At 43.3% G+C, this 15,649-nt stretch overlaps 1 protein-coding gene across 1 annotated transcript in view; it reads right to left on the reverse strand.

The window, feature by feature from the left end:
* Positions 1–4,939: 4,939 nt before the first annotated feature.
* Positions 4,940–15,649, reverse strand: part of RDH8 (retinol dehydrogenase 8) — a 43,049-nt gene continuing 32,339 nt past the window's right edge. The window contains exon 6 of the mRNA XM_089653979.1: positions 4,940–12,742. Coding sequence (XP_089510105.1) covers positions 12,518–12,742 — 225 coding nt within the window. The 3' untranslated portion in view covers positions 4,940–12,517. The remainder of the gene's footprint in view (positions 12,743–15,649) is intronic.

Genomic DNA, 15,649 nt, shown 5'->3' on the forward strand with positions numbered 1-15,649 from the left:
CCACTAGGTCCATGCCCACTCTTTCAAACGGTACTTCAATTATGGGTAGAGGTACTAGCGGACTGCGAAAATGGGGTGAGGGCGCAGAATATTGACATTCCGGGCATGATTCACAATGCGCTTTGATGTCTCCATGTAAGCCTGGCCAGAAGAATCTCTGGGTTATTCTCTCCTTTGTTTTCTCTACACCCAGGTGTCCACCCATTATATGCCCATGGGCTAAATCCAGTACCATCCGGCGAAAGGGTTTGGGGACCACTAACTGTTCTACCACCTCCTCCCCTTGCTTTACCACTTGATACAGCAAGTTATTGTTAAGAGCCATGTAGGGAAAAGACACCGCTACATCGATTTCAACTGGTTCCCCATCAATCATTTTAATATTTTCTCTGGCTCTATTAAGTGTGGAATCTCTCAGTTGTTCCGTACAAAAATCCTCTTTTCTGACCTCTAGGTCAGGCACCACATTCTGTCCACTCTCACTAGAGCCAGCGATCATCTCTTGTTCTATATCCTCAATGTCTGGGGTTGGATCCAACTCCTCCTGCTCCCCAGCCATTACAGAGAAAGGGAAAAGATCTACTCCTTCCTTGGACACACCAACAGTTTCCCCTTCCACCTTGCTGTCAAAGGGGTCAGGAGTGAGTTCAGGAGTTTCCGGCGTTTCCCCAGCAGGGGGAGCTCGGTCTTCCTGACTCCCCTCCTTATCCCATAACTTCCAGAAATGGGGAAAATCTCTCCCCACTATGGCTTCATGAAGCAGAGAGGGCACCACCCCCACAGAATGGGTCACAGGGCCCCAGGGAGTACCAATCTCCACCAGAGCAGTCTGGTAATTACGTGTATCACCATGAATACAAATAACCCCAATCATGCTAGGGTGTAAGCTTGCAGGGTTTACCAAATCACTTTTCACTAAGGTCACAACACTACCCGAGTCTAGCAGAGCAGTTACTGGCTTTTCATCAATGGCAATCACACACATTTGCTTTTCCATGCATTTCTGACATGCTGCAGTACATACCACCTGTGCAAACAGAGACATGCGTTTTCCTAAATAAGCATTTTCACATTGCATAGGTTCATCATTTAAAGGACAGTTTGCAGCAATATGACCTAACGCATGACAACGATAACATATTATATGTTCAGTGCTTAGACCTCTAAATGGCTTTGGGGACCTTCCTGACCTATTTGGCCAGTCTCTAGGTCCTAAGCCTACAGTCTCATTATCTGACACAATAGTCTTATTTTTTTTTGAGCCTTTGGCCCATGGAACAGTCTTACCGGATCCTCCGGATAGTTTTCCACCCCTAGTGACCTTGGGGTACGGCCCAGGTGAATGAAGAAAGTCCTCAGCGGCTGCATATCTCTCCACCAGGTCCACCAGCTCGTTTGCAGATTTAGGGTCTCCACGGCCGACCCACTTCCTCAAAGTGGCAGGGAGTGCATGCAAATATTGGTCCATGACCACACGCTCCACAATCTGGGGGCCTGCCAATACCTCTGGCTGGAGCCACTTTTTGGAGAGATGTATCAAATCGAACATCTGAGATCTGGGTGGTTTGTCAGCCCTAAAATGCCACTGATGCACCCGCTGAGCCCGGACTGCAATGGTGACACCCAGGCATGCAAGGACCTCAGCCTTCAGTTTCTCATAGTCCTGGGCATCCCCTGGTTCCAGGTCATAATAGGCTTTTTGGGATTCACCTGTCAAAAATGGTGCAAGCAGTCCTGCCCATTGCTCCTTTTTCCATCCTTCCCGAACAGCAACCCTTTCAAAAGTTGTGAGATAGGCCTCCACATCATCCGCAGGTGTCATCTTCTGCAAAACATAGCTGGCCCGTGCCATTTTCTGCTCCACTGGCAGCGGATCTGCAGATTCCTTCTTTAATTCTAATAGGTGTTGGGCCACCTGCTTAAGGAGCTCTCGGTCTGCTTCTTGGGCCTCCGCAAACTGGCGATTTGTCTCCCGTTGTGCTGCATTGGCCTGCAGCAAGGCTCCTATTATTTCCTCCATCTTCCCACTTGCTCAGGAAGTGCCTGCATCCTCCACCATATGTGGGGTTAGCTCAGGTGGGGGATCTCCTTCCCTGGGACAAAGGTAGACCGCACAGCAGGCTTTCGTCAAAATCTGACTGGATGTCAGTTTTATTAAAAAGGTTTGCAAGAAATATCAAAATAAACAAAACATCAAAATAAACCCTTGCCATCCAGGCACTAACTAAACAGCAGATGATTCCTCTCTCAGAGGTGAAGGGCTTCTCCCTGTCACCAAAACAAAGTAACAGCAAACCTTTTCTTGCAGGTATAGTCCATACACACAGCTCTCTCAGAACACCTCTCTGAGTCCCAGGCCACGAGCGACTCCTTGCTCCAGCCCTGCCTTATTTATACCACCTGTTGGTGGTCATCAGTGGAGCCCAAACTCTGGTCCGGACCCACCTGCTTAACTGTGGCCCCGAAAACCCGGAATGGACTCCACCTAAACGGTCAGGTATGAGCATATGCGAGGTGACACATAGCGTCCCTCTATCACCTCGCCGTTCATCCTGTCACAATATATATATATATATTTTTTTTTTTATTGAGCTGTATGTTTGTTAAATATCACAGATACAGTCCCTTTACGACACTGATTTTGTCTTCATTATTGGTGCTGGTGGCATCTTATGGCACTTATTTTTGCAAAATAAATTTAGCAGTTTCATGTTTTGATGATTTAATATTTTCTGCTGCCTTTTAAAAAAATCTATTTTTTTTTTGGGGGGGGGGGCAAGTAGCTGGTCTTGCCTAGTGCGCGAATGCCTGCAGACTGCTGGGAGGAGCAAAGACTTGTGGAGGATGTGGTTCCCAGAGAGACTGGACTCTCTGTGTTGTAGAACTGTGTGGGACTACAAGACCCAGAAACTGTGCTAGAGAGAGGAGGAAACAGAAGCAGAAGCCCAGTGTCTCAGGGCAATTTCTCATGCAACATTAACACTGAGCTGAGCGTTTTTAAGGTGTTTTTCAGGTGTTCTTCATTTTTGCTGTAGCCAACAGAAATTTGCTGCTGTTTGAGCTGAAAACACCTGAAATAATGCTCATTCCCACTGTTCAGGCATTATTCATTCAAGTCTATGGGACAAAACACTCAGACCCTGGTATAGTGGGTCTGCAGGCTAAAAAGCTCCCCCAAGGGGTAGGGACAAAAGTACTTCCATAGTGTAGTAAGTGTGATAAAAAACTTTATTGTGATTCATCAAGGTAGGTAATAAAATAGCAGACAGGAATCAATGGTGGACATCTTAGATTACTAGATGGTTAGTCTTCATTGATTCCTGTCTGCTATTTTATTACCTACCTTGATGCATCACAATAAAGTTTTTTATCCCACTTACTACACTATGGAAGTACTTTTGTCCCTACCCCTTGGGGGAGCTTTTTAGCCTGCAGACCCACTATACCGGGGACGGACCAGTACTTCCTAAGGGTACTCATACACGCTGAGAGATACCTACTGGAGCGAGGGACATCTAGTGGACGAAGAGTGCCTTCATCAGCCTCTTATTATCCAAAGTGATGACCCACCATCCCATAAGAGGGAAGAGCATCTCCAAACCAGTTCTCTACCTGATGACATCTGGATTATTTTTACAAGGCGCAAACATTATGCGCGTCCGGTGAGTGCGCATTACTTTATCAATTTTGCACTGATACCGGGTCCAGTGTCACCATAGCACAAGAGGCAACTTGTTACTATCACCAATTACATTGGAACTTTTTATTGATTTTTATTGATATTTTATTTGGTTCACAACATATTTTAGTGCTGCACCTATTTGTTTATTATTGTCAATATATATACGTGATTTTGCATTTCTGGGTAGGGGGCGCATGTGAGCCCTACCCGCGCTGCCATTTGTGGCAGTGGTTGTCAATCACAGTCGTGCCGCACCCGGTGATTACCGAGGATCTCTGATGGGGAGGAGGACTGCTTTGTTTACTAACAGACCTCCTCTCTGTCAGCTCAGGCAGTGAAGCACCAACACACTGCCCCCCCAGTAAAACACTCCCAGCACAGTTAACCCTTTGATCACCCCTCATGTTAACCCCTTCCTGCCCAGTGCCATTAGTACAGTGTCAGTGCTTTTTTTTAGCACTGATCACTGTATTGGTGTCACTGGGGATGTCAGTGACACCAAATCCATTCCCCCACTGTGTCAGAAGGTCCGCCGCAGTCCCGCTATAAGTTGCTGATCGCAGCCATTACTGGAAAAAAAAAAAATCCCAGTATATATACCGCCACGTGTAAATTATTGGGATTTTTTTCTTAGCAAAGACATGTAGCAGAATACATTTTGACCTAAATTTATGAGGAAATTTGATTTTTAATTTTTTTTTACTGCACATGTTTAATAGCAAAAAGTCCAAAATATAGTTTTTTCTCAAAATTGTTGATCTTTTTTTATAGCGCAAAACATAAAAAACACACAGGCGATCAAATACCACCAAAAGAAAGCTCAATTCGTGGGGAAAAAAAGGACGTAAATTTAATTTGGGTGCAGCATTGCATGACTGCGCAATTGTCAGTGAAAGTAACGCAGAGCCGTAATGCAAAAAATGGCCTGGTCAGGAAGGGGGGGAAATCCTCAGGAGAGCAAGTGCTTAAAGTGGCTATAATCATCAGCTCCATCTAGTGGCCATAATGCACTATTCATTCTGAAATGCCTCAATCGGGAGCATACCACATTATGTCCTCTAGGTGGAGCTGATAATCATAGCTAATCACTACATTGGGCAAAACTACAGTCAGAACCCGTCAAGGCTGGGTGAATGCTTGTCACATTTGTTCCGTGAATTTGTTATAAATAGACCATGTCCAATCTGGGCTGGTTTCAGACAGCAAATCCACCACAGATCACCAGACAGACAAGTTAGATCAGTTAGTGATAACACATAGGAGTGCAAAGTTTTTTAATATTTAATAAATACAAATCAATAAGCAAAAATAAGGATCTATCAGCAAAATCAAAACAGATAACAAAATACTTTTAAACTTTAATAGTACGTATGTCAGTAGGATTTGACAGGTGGAGAAATCATAAAGTGAGACTCAGGAAAAAGGATTTTTTTTTTGTTTTTTCCCTAATGAGTCTTATCTTGGGCTTGTACGATTGCTGTGTACTATAAAATCCCAGAGTCATTAAAGCTGAAAAGTACAGCCAGTGCTATGCTTCTGGCACTGCTCATATACACAGGCTCAGTGCCATGACAGGGTCACCCAGTGCCCAAGGCAAGGATCCAGAATTACACCCCCTCCCCCACTGTTAATACATGCTGTAGAATGGGTGTGCCACCCTGCATCTATTCTTTGCCCCTTACTTCTCTTCATCCGGGGCAGCAACCCCTCCTGCCCACCCCTTGTCCCGGCCCTCCGCCCGCACTGGGAAAACACAACCGTAATGGGAACCGAGGTTCCCATGCAGGCTGCGTTTTCAGAAGAAGTGCAGGATCTTCTTCCCTGCATGTCACAAGGCATGGGAGTCCATTCAAATGAATGGGCTCTCATGCTCATGCAAAATGCGGCCCACATGGCCCCATATATGTGAACTGGGGCTTAATAGCAAAAAGTTAAAAATATTGTTTTTTTTTTTCAAAATTGTCTGTATTTTTTTGTTTATAGCACAAAAAATAAAAAAGGAAGAAGCGATCAAATACCACCAAAAGAAAGCTCTATCTGTGGGAAAAAAAGGACGTAAAGTTAATTTGGGTGCAGCGTTGAATGACCGCTCAATTGTCAGTTAAAGTAACACAGCGCAGTATCGCAAAAAAAACCAAAACAGCCCATTAAAGATAAAATAGAACAACATTTTGCTGCAACATTCACGTTCATTTCACGGATTTTTTCAGCAGCGCTGCATTTCTGTCACTAGATGTCCTCAGTCCGATGGTCAGAAGCATTCCACCCACATTCTTTGAGCCCAGGTCATATTGGACCCACCCCCCAGCCTGTGGGTGAAAGGAGAAGCTGTAAAGCTGAAAAGGGATGAGATCATTTCTAGATTGTAAGCTCTAACGAGCCAAGCCCTCTGCTTCCTCGTGTACCAAATTGTATTGTAACTGTAATGTCTACCTTCATTTTGTAAAGCGCTGCGCAAACTGTTGGTGCTATATAAATCCTGTATAATAATAATACAATCTCTGTCACTTTGATTTCTCCACTTATCAGCATGCCTATGGTCAGCACATGAACTGCTTCTCCCTCTCACACTGCAGCCCTGCTGTATAGGGGTTGCAATAGGCTGATTAGGTCAGATTCAGGTACTTATAATGCTTGCATTTAAAAATAGATTAACTGATGTACTAAAGATTATACGTTTGCATTTGCAGTGTCTTTTATATCTATCCAGACATCAGCATTTGTTTTCATATGAATTAGCCCTTTCTAGCCTCAGGGTTTTGCATACAATGTCTGTGTGAAAGAGCCCTTGGAGTACCTGTACAGGTTCTTCCTATGATGTGCTCATGGTTGCTGGCATCACAAAAGGCAATTTTGCAATGAACTCTTTGTGAAATGGAGACAAACATTTGCAGTCAAATAGAGGGCAGTAAAGTAACGTCTAATGACTTCCACACAATGCTCATCAAACATCATCCACCCTGCTGTCTAAAGAACTCCGTGCACATAGATCAGTAACACAAATGGATGACCATGTTGGCCAACTCTCAAAGTCTGGAAATGGGGAAATGTCAGAACCTCTGCCAGGTTTTTATTTGTGTCACTGTTAAGGAGATTTCCATTACTTCCTGTCCCAGGGTCTACAGAGAAAGTGACAAGAATTTGGCAGCTAGTATACGGGCAGCAATAACACCCCAACAAACATTCCCAACACAAACTGTCTAAAACTAAAAGTTACAATTTCCCACTCTTTATTTGCTGTCAACTAAGGTACAGTATTATTTGGAATTTGGTCCAGACTTTCTCAACTATTTTAGCCCAGGGAAACCCTAGAAATTGGTTCATTGGCGGTCAGTGGGAAGAATGCTCCTTACATAGGTGCTCATTGGGAAGAATGCCTCTTACATAAGGGTCGGTGGAAGAAGGCCCCATTACATTGCTGATCAATGGGAAGAATGCCCCTTACACTGATGGTCAATAGGAGGAATGCTCATTGCATTGGTGGTCAATGGGAAAAATGCCCTTTATTTTGGGTGACAGTAGAAGGAATGCTCCATACCTTGGTGGTCATTTGGAAAAATGCCCTTTACACTGATGGTCAACAGGAGGAATGCTATCCACCTCACCGAGAATTACCTTCTTGATCCCCTTCAGTACGGATTTTGCCCTAAAAAAAGTCTCTCCTAAAATTCACAAACTAAATCCAATGGAAACAATTCTGTACTCCTATTCCTGGACCTCTCTGCTTCCTTTGACATAGTTGACCACCCCCTCCTCCTCAAAAAACTCCATGCCTTTGGTCTCCATGACTGTTCTCTTCGCTGGTTCTCATCTTACTTATCCAACTGCACCCTTAGCGTTACCTAAAATTCTACTTCCTCCTCTCCTATTCCTTTCTCTGTCTGGGTCCCCCAAGGTTCTGTTCGTAGACCTATCCTACTCTCAATCTACATCGCCTTCCTGGGCCAGCTGATAGCTTCTTATGACTTCCAATATCATCTCTACGCTAACGACACCAAAATTTATCTCACTAGCTCACTCCTTCAGTCTCCTCAGGTATCACTAATTTACTAACATATTTATCAACCTGGATGTAACACCAATTCCTCAAACTCAATCTATCCAAAACTGAGCTCATTGCCTCCTTCCCTGATTCTTCTGTCAAAATCGATGGCACGACCATCTGTCCGTCCCCGCATGCCACGGTTCTAGGTGTAATCCTAAACTCTGAACTATCCTTTTGGCCCCATGTCCAATCACTATGCAAATCTTGCTGCCTCAACCTACGCAACATCTACAAAATACGCCCCTTCCTAACAAATGACACCACAAAGCTCCTAGTTCATTCCCTGGTCATCTCTCGCCTCGACTACTGCAACTCCCTTATCATGGGATTACCTTTACATAGGCTATCCCCCCTTCAGTTCATCATAAATGCTGCTGCCAGACTCATCCACCTCACCAACCAATCAGTGTCTGCTATTCCTCTCTGCCAATCCCTCCAGTGGCTTCCACTCACACAACTAATTAAATTCAAAATACTAACAACTTACAAAGCCATCCACAACTTAGCCCACAGCTACGTCGCTAGCCTAGTCTCTGAATTGGGACCTAATCATTCTCTTCATTCCTATGAAGACTTTCTGATCTCTAGCTCCCTCATAACCTCCTGCTATGCTCACCTCTAGGACTTTTCCCGAGCCTCTCCTATCCTACGGAACTCCCTACCCCAATCTGACTATCCCCCACTCTATTTGCTTTTAGATGAAAACCCTCCTCTTCAGACAAGCCTATTATGCCCCACCTAATAACTGGAGTTTTATTTTCTGCATCAGCTCATCCCCCACAGCTATTAACTTTTGTATCACTTGACCCTCCCTCCTAGATTGTAAGCTATAACAAACAGGGCCCTCTGATTCCTCCTGTATTGAATTGTATTTAACTGTACTGCCTGCTGCCCTCATGTTGTAAAGCGCTCTGCAAACTGTTGGCGCTATATAAAACCTTTCTAATAATAATAATAATAATAATAATAATAATAATGTTCCTTTTATTTGGTGGTCAATGGAAAGAATGCCCCTTGCATAGGTGCTCATTGAGAAGAATGCCTCTTATATAGGGGTCAGTGGAAGAAGGCCCCATTACATTGGTGGTCAATGGGAAGAATGCCTCTTACACTGATGGTCAATTGGAGGAATGTTCTTTACTTTGTTGGTCAGTGAGAAGAATGCCTCTTATATCGGTGATCAATGGGAAGAATGCTCCTCACATTGGTGGTCAGTGAGAATAATGCCTTGCTGGTCAGTGACAGAAGGTCCCTCTTACCAGGGGCTGACTGACCATTCGAGCATTCGGCACTGCCCAAGGGCCCGGGGTCAGTAGGGGGCCCCATGAAATGCCCCTGGTACCTTTTTATAGGCTTTTTTGGGGTGTGCTTTGAGTGTGGGCAAGGACACAGGGGCCCCATGATCCCCTATTGCCCGGGGGCCCCATAAGTTGTCAGTCCGCCCCTGCCGCTTACATTGCTGGTTAGTGAGAGAAGGTCCCCCTTACATTATCGGTCAGTACCTTACGGTGGTGGTCAGAATGGCCCCCCCTACAGACAACAAAAAAGAACATTGGTGTAATACCATTGGCTTTGCAAAGTGGAGCTGGATCTGAAACTTTGCAGGCACCATCAGATTGGAGGTCAATCAGCCATAACTCAAGGAACTATTAGCAACCTCTGGAGGAACCATAGTTAGGAATGCTGATTTAGTCATTCATGGCATTGGGGTAGATTGTGGAGTAAGTAAATTTCCCAGATAATAGTTAATTGTGTAGCTCATTGTACCCAATGGGAAATGATCTTCCGGCATGCAACTGGTTTACCATCTGTTAACCCTGCTATATTTTTCAGTAGGGTTGACTGAAAGTTTTTGTAAGCTGTTTAAAAGTTTAAATGATACCTTTTTAGAAATGTAGATGTGATTTTTATTTTATGATCCTTTAATAATAATTAACGAGATGCTGCAACTGCTTGGGATACCTTTTAATAAGCACGTGCACAACCCTTGGTTGTTGGCTGTTATACTACCTCACAGACTGTAGGCGTCACTGTTGCTATTTGTATAAATAAGTAACTAGGCTGCATATGCAACATCATTTGATATAGGCATCATGCCCACAACCCCTGTCAATGTCAGAACTGCTAATTACAAAATAGATGGGACTGCTTAGAAGGGATTACAGGAGTTTACACACATTCCTTTCCAAGGTTAATGTTACATCTACATACTTCCAGGAAAGGAGATATATATGGATTACCATGTATAATGCATAGTATGCTGTGAAAATTATTATTCTAAGGGCCAGTTCAGACCACAAGCAGTCCAGTGCATTTTTTTTTCTGCATCAAAAACGCATTGATAGTAGGTTACATGGTTTCCAATGGTATAGTTCACACCAGTGCAGTCAGTTCCAGTGCATTTCAATTCCAGAAAAAAGTAGAACATGCAGCATTATTTCTGCACTGAACTGTACTGGGATGCAGTACAACGCATCATAAACACACCGGAATGGACCTAAACTCACCAAAAACACACCAGAACAAATATGTCCATATTAGGTTGAAGAAAAAGAAAGGAGATAAATTAACCAAATCGCATCAAAAACGTACCGCAACGTGCCAAAAACACGCATACAGAAACTCATCCAGAATGTGTTTCTATGGTGTGAACTGGCGTGAAGTGGAAAAAAATATTAGGATTTTGAAAGTGGATTTTGGGATTCCTTCTTTTTAGGCTCAGTCAAGGCTAATGCATGTACAGCTCAGTGTACATTCAAGAGAAGACTGTGTGCAGACAAGTAAAGGTTTGTTATTGCAGAAGAGACATAGCATATCTTCTGTGATAAAGAGCTGCCTGATCGCGTTTTACTAATAAGGTTTAGTTCTGCTTTAACTGAAATCCAACTGAAATGGATCACTTTACTCTGCACTTCCTTAACAAATAAGCCACTATATGTACGTTGAGTGGGCACAGTGCTCCTCAAGTCCAAGAGATCCCCTTGTCCTATTGGATGTGGTAGCATTGACATGGTCATAGCCTGACTACACCTGTCCCTACAACATAATGTTCTCCTAAGGGCAAAGAGAAGTGTCACGCATGTTCCTGTCCTTGGGCAGATTTCTGTAATCTACCTGTGAGCTTGGTACTTTATCTACTGATAGCACTTTCATCCCTACAAGTTACCTAGTGCACTCTAACCACCAACTGATCACCCTTTCCACCCAGCAGCCACCAACTGACCTCCAGTGTATCAAGGTTCCCCTCTGCCTGACTGCTTAGGCACTAGGCACCACCTTAGCACTTTGGTCAACTCAGCAAGATGAGATAAAGGATGTCATAGAAAGTGAACTAGAGGAGCCAGTATGGTAAATAATGATAAACTTATCAAGAAATCCATGTGCTCCTTGAATTGATTATGTACCATTCAGGAGCCTCAGCGTCTCCACAGGCTTCGTTGACATCCTCATCTCACCATTTTGGCTTTTCAAAGTTCTACAAGAACCAACAGATTTGGGTCTCCCCAGAACATCAAATGGGACCTCCTAAGACTTGCATGGAGACAGACGTATTCTCCCTAGTGAAGTGAATCACCCTAGGTTGTGCACATCATACGTGTGGTCACCGTCAACTTCACCAGATGTTCTCCACTCCTGTCACTTTCTCATTGTTTTCATTCCACTTTTTTAAGCCAACTACACCATTAGGGCTCTTCTGCCTACTCTCTCTTTTTTATTTCTCTGCCTGCCTGTCTCTCAATGATCCTTCAAGTAGCACATTTCCCAGTCGTCAAGGAGATGTTCTAGAGCTCTATACTCTCCACATCTTGAAGAACTATTTATATTACCTTATCTCATACATAGCCAGCCTTCTAATCATTGGCCTTTGCTTTTCGTGTCTCCTATAATGTGCTGATTTTTTTCTAGATATCCCTGTTGTGTTTGCACTAGTCTGTTGTGTTATTTGCTGAATAATTTCCAAATACTATTTACAACAAATTACCTTTTTATTTGTCCTGTGGCATTGGTTCTCCTCAGTGCGAGAACCCACTAGTTTTATTACTGTGATCTGTATTCCCAAACAGAAATCCTTACAGCTTCCTATGATACCAGCTCAGATTATTGGTGGTTAGAAGCCTCCATATGCACAAGGATAGTGCAGTCACCATCTCTCTACCATGGTGTTTTGGAGGTGGGACGCCATGTTCAGATTAGATCACACAGATGTAATAAATAAAACCGTTCACATTTTGATGCTGATCTTTCGATCCTTCTAGAAATGATTTTACCAGTGATATACCATGGCAAAGATTGCCTTTGTATAAGACATTTTCACCCCGCAATGCCGAGATAGTAACTGTAAATTTTCAATAAGAAGGTCATCATGATTGCCATGAAAACCTTGATTATGGTTATGAAGGTTATGTTGAAGACTGGCACTAAGGTCAAAGTCTACACAAGGTATTATTTTGGCCAGAAAAGTTATAGTTAGCTTGGCAGTTAGGCTACGTTAAATATAGAAGGATTAGCAAAAAATTTAACAAAAGTAATCTTTTTTTGGCTTTGAAAGTAATGCTCACAGTCAGGGTAGGCTACTTAATTTTAGGATTTTCAGGGGTGATAACCGCCATGACAAATATTAGATGCAGGGTAAGAATTAGTGGCAAATACAGATCAGCAACAAAAACATTCAGGCTTTGGTGCCAATAACTCTTGAGCTGAAAATTATGGTGCTGAAATTCCTACACTGACATAAAATAATACACTGCCCATTAAGTCCAAGCTAGCTTCATCATTGATGTTCCTGTGCTTCAGACTGGCATAACCCTCCTGCGGAAGCAGTTGCAGGTGATACATTTCAGGAAGTTCAGGCTGAAATGGAAGAAGGAGCCATAATTGAAGAGTAGGTTGTAGTAGGTCCTGACGGACAAATTCCCAGAGTTGTCGGCGTACTTCATGGCAGTGAGTGGAGTATACAGAGTGTTAGTCTGATGGCGGAACACCGGCTGTGTCATTCCTATCACTTTCACCGTGGCCTGGATAAAATACAAAATGAGTAAGACTGTCACAGGTGGAGAAAAAACAAGCAGCCCTAGGCCCTTGAGACATAGGCCTCTGGTCTAATGTGCTGACCCCAGGAGAGAGCACGCCCTGCTCAACTTTGCACAGATACATGAAAACCAAGGTCACACTCTGATGATATCAACAATGTAGTTCAATCTGGCTTGAACACAATCCCCACCCGTGGCCATGCCAGCCAACGCGTTTCACCCAGATTGGGCTGAATCATAAAGGTAGGGGTGGCCTGGACTGGAAGGCTTTTTATATCAAACAGACAATAACCAAATAAAAGCTATTAAACCATCGTTTTTTGTCTAGGGGATTGCAGAGCAGAGATATTCTTGCCTAATCTGCTGATTCTCCAAGTGCAAAACTGGTCCCCGCTGCTCCTGCCCCCCACACACTAGCGTTCTTGTGAATAGACTGTTCTTGGTGTCATTACACCCATAGACCAGCTCTGGACGTGAGGATGGCAGGAACAGTCCACCGCTGGATGTGGGGGAGCACAGTTTTCTGGAGGATTGAAGAATCAGGTAAGTATAGCCTTTAGGTGCGCCTCTAGACAAAAGGAGCATTTAACCCATGCAGTGCTGGCACAGACCCACTGCATGGGAGAAAAATTTTTTTAATGGAGTTCTTCTTTAACCACTTCAATACCGGGCACTTTTACCCCCTTCCTGCCATGACCAATTTTCAGTTTTCAGCGGTTGCACTTTTAATGACAATTGCTCTGTCATGCAACACTGTACCCTCACAAAATTTTTATCAGATTTTTTTTTGAGACAGATAGGGCTTTCTTTTCATGGTATTTATTCACCACTGCTTAACAAACAAAAAAAATCAAACATTTTGAAAAACAAAAGTTTTTCTTAGTTTCTTTTGTAAAATTTTGCAAATAAGTAATTTTTCTCCTTTACTGATGTGTGCTCGTAAAGGCTGCACTGATGGGCACTAATAGGTTGCAATAATGGGCACTGATGAGGCTGCACTGATGGGCAGTAATAGACTGCACTAATGGGCACTGATGAGGCTGCACTGATGGGCACTAATAGGCTGCACTAATGGGCACTGATGAGGCTGCACTGATGGGCAACTAATAGGCTGCACTTATGGGCACTAATTAAAAACTGCACTGATGAGGCAGCATTGATGGGCACTGGTAAGAAGGCAATAATGAGGCTGCACTGATATGCTGCACTGATGAGCACTGATAGGCGGCACTAGTAGGCAATCATAGGCGGCACTGATTAGGAGGCACTGATAGCCAGCACTGATGAACACTGATAGCCGACACTGATGGACACTGACAGGCAGCACTGATAAGCAGCAAAGATAATCAGTGTAAATGTCCCCTGTGTGAATTGCCAGTTACTGTGAGGAAAGGACTGCCAATAACCACCAAGTCTGTTCACAAGGTGATCATCTGTGATTGGACACAGCTAATCACATGGTAAAGGGCCACTGTGATTGGCCCTTTACTGCGATCACAGAGCATGTCTGATGCATGCCCCAGGGGGTATGTAGGGGACATCATTTTGGGAGAACATCTATAGACGCCCTCTCAGAACTAGACAACTGTGCTGTAGCCGTCCCATGGCTATAGCGCAGTCGCAAAAAGTAAATCACACAACTCGGTATTTCACTTAGAAGAGGGTGCCAAAAACTAGTGACCAGGCGAAGGTGGATACAAAACCCACCCACTGCTGCACATCCAAGTACCTACCCATAGAACAGATAATGAGGGGGATTTACTAAAACTGGAGAGTGTATAATTTGGTGCAGCTCTGCGTAGAAACCAATCAGTTTCCAGGTTTTATTGTTAAAACTTAATTGAACAAGCTGAAGTTAGAAGCTGATTGGCTTCCATGCACAGCTGCACCAGATTTTGCAGTCTCCAGTTTTAGTAAATCAACCCCCATGTGTGTACCTAAATAAATAAGAACATCACAAGACTATCCCAGGACATACCTTTCTTTAAGCTGATGTTGTATATGTACATACATGGCACTAACCGTACCCAAACATGTAAAAACTCGAAGGATCAGACAACGATTTTTATCTGTAGATTTCATAATTCAGTGGATCAAGAGGGAATAGGTCAGCCATTGATTGGGATGATTTTTTTTTTCTTCTGTTAACGAACATTTCCCAAGCCAACCCTAGGAGTGTCTGTTGAGTATGCAGACATGCACTTGACAGTCTATGATAAAAGAAATATATCATTCTTTTGAGCCTCTCCCCTTCTGTGGAATTTCTTTCCCTGGGCTATTCAATATCGTTCAACTTTTGGAACCTTCAGGCACAGCCTTAAAACTCTCCTGTTCAAGTAAACATATAACCTAACCTAAGATACTCTCTTTATTCCCTGGTCCAACATTATTGTTTTCTCCACACCCTGACAAGCATACAATTGTATTTGCTTTCATTTTGGAACCTTTTTGTATCTCTATGGTTTTGTTCCTACATATGCAATATAATGTGTGTCATATCACAATTACATTGCAGAAGAGCGCTCAGTAGGAAAGAAACTTTGTTTTCAATGGTACCTGCTAAGACATCTGCACTGCCCTGCACTGCAGTGCAATTTGAAACATACATACATATTAATACTAAGCAGTCTTCTATCCAGCCAGCAGATGGAGCTCTAGTGTCCTTTTAATCTATTTAGCAAGTTACGCTTTCAGCGTTGCTGAAGGAAGCTTGTTATTTGCAGACTTCACTCACAGCAGTGACTCCTCCGTTAGTACAGGGCTCAGTCTGAGGTTTTAATAAGACAAAGTAACTAACCTTAAAAATAAAAATGACTGAAAACCATTTTAGTTTAACTTAAAATGGATAGTTTACCTTTATTGGGCATTTTAAAAAAATCCCCCATGGTTTTC

The sequence above is a fragment of the Staurois parvus genome, unplaced genomic scaffold, assembly GCF_062004578.1.
Source record: "Staurois parvus isolate SC_StPar_1 unplaced genomic scaffold, SC_StPar_1.0 ptg000732l, whole genome shotgun sequence".
Taxonomy (NCBI): Eukaryota; Metazoa; Chordata; class Amphibia; order Anura; family Ranidae; genus Staurois; species Staurois parvus.